The sequence below is a fragment of the Sinocyclocheilus anshuiensis genome, unplaced genomic scaffold (assembly GCF_001515605.1).
Source record: "Sinocyclocheilus anshuiensis isolate Anshui unplaced genomic scaffold, SAMN03320099.WGS_v1.1 scaffold426, whole genome shotgun sequence".
Lineage (NCBI taxonomy): Eukaryota > Metazoa > Chordata > Actinopteri > Cypriniformes > Cyprinidae > Sinocyclocheilus > Sinocyclocheilus anshuiensis.
In genome coordinates this window covers 1166858-1172059 of record NW_015542362.1, presented here as the reverse complement: position 1 = coordinate 1172059, position 5202 = coordinate 1166858, and the positions used below count along the sequence as shown (strand labels likewise).

At 35.6% G+C, this 5202-nt stretch overlaps 1 protein-coding gene across 1 annotated transcript in view; it reads left to right on the top strand.

Annotated features, from left to right (window-relative positions):
* Positions 1-5202, top strand: part of LOC107692000 (urea transporter 2) — an 11640-nt gene that overhangs the window by 2845 nt on the left and 3593 nt on the right. Inside the window, exon 5 of the mRNA XM_016490873.1 lies at positions 985-1132. Coding sequence (XP_016346359.1) covers positions 985-1132 — 148 coding nt within the window. The remainder of the gene's footprint in view (positions 1-984; positions 1133-5202) is intronic.

Genomic DNA, 5202 nt, shown 5'->3' with positions numbered 1-5202 from the left:
GTGTGTGTGTGTGTGTGTGTGTGTGTGTGTGTGTGTGTGTGTGTGTGTTTAGATGTTTTATATCATGATGATGATCGTATTGCATTACTCTGGTCTGTTGAATGACATTAGGGTGCACTGGGCTGATCTGCCTTCTTTGACACACTACAGCAACCGACTATTATGGGCTGTTTATAGCCTATATATTTTTGCACTAAATAGTATCTGTGCTTTTACCACGTCTCTATGGAAACAGATTGATCCGGTAATGATGGGTGCACAGGGCTGACAGAAATAATGGAGAACAATTTTTATATTTATTTTGTATCTGTTTTTATCTCTCGCTGTCATGAATATTCAATGTGAAAGAAGCCGAGTTAAAAGCCCATTAAAATTGGCTTTTAAAATTAGTTCATATTATATTGAGCTCGAGTCAGCAAATGATTCATGCACAACATTGTGACAGGAATAACATGGGTATAATATCAGTAAATGTGCCAGATTTTGATCTATATGCTTGTAAAAGCTGACGAAACAATCTTTTAACATAATTTAGGATAATTAAAATAATGTTTATAACAATAGATATGTCGTCAGTTTCCTGTTTCAATAGGAAATATATAAGACAAGCTAATATAGATAATAAGATACGCTACCATTCAAAAACTTAAGCAGAGTATGATTTTTTTAAATCAATGCTTTTATTCAGCAAGGATGCCTTAAATTCATCAAATGACATTTAGAATGTCACAAAATATTTCTGTTGCAAATAAATGCTGTTCTTTAACTTTCTATTTATCAAAAATGTTGTTTTACTTTTTTATTTTTCAAATAAATGCAGGCTTGGTGAGCATACGAGACTTCTTTCAAAAACATTACAATTTTATTGAATGCAAATTGTTAAATGGTAGTATAAATTTACAGTAATATGCACTGATAAGCTATATGAAGACATTAGTAATGTATTTAGGCCTCATCTACAGGTGTGTTTGCTGTTCCCATCAGCTCCTGCAGGGGGTGGTGTTGGGCGTAGGGCAGATCTTTGCATGTGGGACTGTAGGCTCGTCTCTGCTCATCCTGGGTGCTGTTTTCCTCTTCTCACCCATCCTGGCTGTCTATGCCCTCCTGGGCTCTGGCATTAGCACTATGGCAGGTGAGTCAGAAATTAAAAGCAAATATCAGCAGAACAGTGTTTTGCAGAAATAATATCTCAAACGTTTCTCCAAGACCCCAACATGATTGAATGGAAACCAAACAAGTCAAAGATCTAAATATGAAAATTTCTCCACATTATCTGACCAATGCCATCCGCATTCATTTGAAAGCTCTATGCTGTTTCTATATGCTGACAATTGTCTCATTTTTGTCTATTTTCTTTTCAAAATTATTACTTAAACATAATATGAGAAAGCTTTTGAGCTATGAAAGAGACACTTAGCAATATATAGTAAATTCGTTTTTTTGGAGCATCTGCATGGTGGTTTGGAAGGATGTGGGATAGAGATACATTGATGAACAGAACAAATCAAACATTTTGGCTAAATCTTGGGTTCTCTAGGGCTTTGTGCTGAGTATTCTGGCTGTGTAGCGGTGATTTATTCAGCTAAAGCAGCCTGCAAACAGATTTCCTTAAACACCTACTATGCAGAAGATAATGATTTGCGCCTGCCGTTTGACAATTAGCCAGTTTTACTGTTGCGTTTAGACCATGGAAGGTGTTTTTTACCCTTTCACTCATTCTCTCTCTCATATACACAGACAGTCTTTCTTTCTCCTTTATATTTTCTATACACAGCCGTACGGAGACATATGAGTCATCGCAGACACAAAGACACTACAGAGAAAAAAATATTGCATGCCTTGTGATTCACAGCATTTGCATTGGAAATGAAGACCCGATTCCCTTCTGCACTCAAGAGTGTGTGTGTGTGTGTGTGTGTGTGTGTGTGTGTGTGAAGGAATCTTTTAAATCTATTCTTCAAATCTCAAACTATTTCAGTGACACACTAATCATGAAACGCCACACAACACAATCTGTTTTATAATTAGTATGTCGTCTACGAATGTTTACCAGTTTGTAACAGCTTGAAATCTGTAAACCTGTCAACAGGCTCCAAATGTACAACCATGCATACTGATTCATGCAAAAAAAAAAACATTTCTTTATAAAAAGGAAACAAATATCTGGGAGAATAAAAGAGAGTGAACAGATGCTATGAGCCTTCTGGGTGACATTGCTTTTCTGTTGAGATGGGAAAGAGAATTCTGGGTGTGTCCTTCCTGCTGCTGCTGATGCTAGGTTTTCATCTCAGAGCTCTTTTATTGGCAGTTCTTTTATTGGGAGTCCTTCGCTATAAAACGATGAAACATAAAGAGTCCCAAATGTGCAGTCAGAAGGATGCACTCAAATGTTTCGCACTGGAGCTCATTTTCCCTGCATTCATAAGTTGGCATTTTCCACGAACAGAGTACGAAATAGGGACTAAAATTTTTTTTGATGTTTTTAAAAGTCTTTTTTTTTTAAGCCATTTTTCTTTTCTTTTTTTTACAAAAATAGATGTTTCATTAACTTTTGTGAAAGAAAGGAATATACACATATTATTATCATATTCATTTTATATAAACTACCGTTTACAAGTTTGGGGATGTAAGATTTTTAATGTTTTTGAAAGAAGTTTCTTATACTCACCAAGGCTGCATTTATTTGTGCAAAAATACAGTGAGAACTGTATTTACTGATAACTGTTTTCTATCTGAATATATATTAAAATGTAATTTATTTGTGTGACAAAGCTATGAATCTGTCACAGTCTTCAGTGTCACATGATCCTTCAGAAATCATTCTAATATGCTGATTTGCTGCTCAAGAAACATTTCTTATTATTATCAATGTTGAAAACTGTTGTGCTGCCTAATATTTTAGTGGAAACTGTAATAATGTTTTTTCAGGATTCTTTGATGAATAATACGTTAAAATGAACAGTATTTGTTTCAACATTATAAATGTCTTTCCTGTCACTTTTGATCAATTTAATGTGTCCTTACTGAAAAACTTGCTGTTAGTACAATAGTGTATAGGCTATTTTATATGCTGAATATGTCTATATTTAAAATCCATGTTATAAACAATAAACACCAAATTAAATTAAATGATCAATGATCCAAATTAAACTAAATTTGTTAAATTAGAAGATAGATAGATGGAAAGGTGCCAGTTCTGTATAGCTGTACCATGGTCAGGAAAAACAAATGGTGAATAAATGGTGTAATTAGGCAAAGAAGTTATCAAATGTGAGCATGCATGCAGCCATGCAGATATATATCAGTTACCGTAAGAGGCATGTTCTTGAGTTTTATTGAATAGATTCATGCTGTGAAAAAATGCAGAAAGAGAGAGAGAGAGAGAGAGGGAGAGAGAGAGAGAGAGAGAGAGAGAGAGAGAGAGATGATGTGCTACAACACAAGAAAGCTCTAGGGAATGGTGGGCGAGTGAAGTCTGAAGGCTTGGACAGGAACATGGGGGCAGCAACTAACTATATTCTGTAATGAATATACATTGCCACCTTCAGTTCATAATCAGAACTACAATCAAGAACCCAACCCCTCTAAATACATTTGTGTACAGTACAACAGATATCAAATATTATTTTACAAAATACCCAAGAAATTCAATAACTGACCCATCAAAGAGACGAAGTACCTTCTTTAGGCAATGAAGCATAATACATTTTGAAAACTGTATTGTTGCACATTGCTTACAGGTTCACATAAAGTAGGCAGTTCAGTCAATACTATGCAGTATACATTTTAATAGAATAGAAGTATGCTAGTATTTCATTCTGAACACAACCATGGTAAGGAAGTCAAAATACCTGAATAGAGTCTCTGGTAGCATCCTATTCATATTCGCCTCAGTCCCAGAGAATGTGATGCTGTCATATTCACTCACTGGCCACTCTGTTCCAGACACAAACTAGTTTTAGCCAATCACCAGAGCCATAGATGGCATTTTGCTTGTGTAATAGGGTAGTAGGCTACAACTCTACCACCAGCTGCTACATATTTTTGTAGGCTAACCTGGAAGTTAGCATCACCCTGGTTCCCTCAACAAAAACCCAAAAGGACTTTTCCTATTGCAGAAAATAAGCTTTGTGAAGTTTATGATTCTTACACATTTTGTTCATCATGATAATCTTCTGAACTGAGCACAACTTTTATGAATTTGACACATTCACCAGAAGTAAAAACCTAAACATAAGCTATAAATGAACTACACCAAGGTCACATGATTTCAACATCACCACCATTAACCCTTTAGATATTTCTTTTAAGTTTGAGTAGGAATAGTTAGCATTAGGGCTGTCGCGATTCGTCGATTTTATTCGACTATTCGATTTTTAAAAATCCTCGACTTCGTTTTGCTGGCGTCGACTAACCGGCAAAATACCGGAAGTGGCGCATTTCACGGACGAGAATCCATAAAACACATTATTAGACTGTTTCCCAAGGCTGCATGATATATTAAACCCGTTTAAAAATCATAATTAAGCATAATTGTGAATTCACAAACGCTACGATTTAATTAATTATATGCGATGCAGTTCTAATACAGTATATGCGCTTTAATTATTTATATGTGTGTAGGTTAAGTACGTGCGTCACACAGCGGCTCCGTTCACAGTAGTTCCACAGGAACTGTTACATGTGTGGAGCGTCTCAAACTCCATCTCTGCATGTTGTTGTAAGTTTGGGTTTATTATAACGTTCATCTGGGAACGCAACGTGCAGCCATTTCATCAGATTTGTAACGTAAATCATTTATAAATCTACGCAAACTCAGGAGAATACATCGCGGATTCAAAATAAAAGCTCAAACCCTCATCGCGGATTCAAAATAAAAGCTCAATCCCTCCCTCTGAGTTTACACGTTTTGATGTCCACATATTAGATTACAGTGGCTGTAGCATTTCTGTCCTAAAGAAATGACCAAATATTAAAGATTAAGTGGACATTTGAATGAAATGGTGCTTGGTCAACATTAAACAAGGATTAGATCGCACAGTAATGTGTAAAAACAATCGTCAGGCCGTTGGCGCCCCCTGCAGGCCTTTGTTGTAATGCGTAATGTACATTAGCTCTATTGTTCATAATACATTATGTATTTTAACATTTTTGTTCAGTAAAACCATATGATTTCTTGCTTTTGATACTTTATTTGAACTA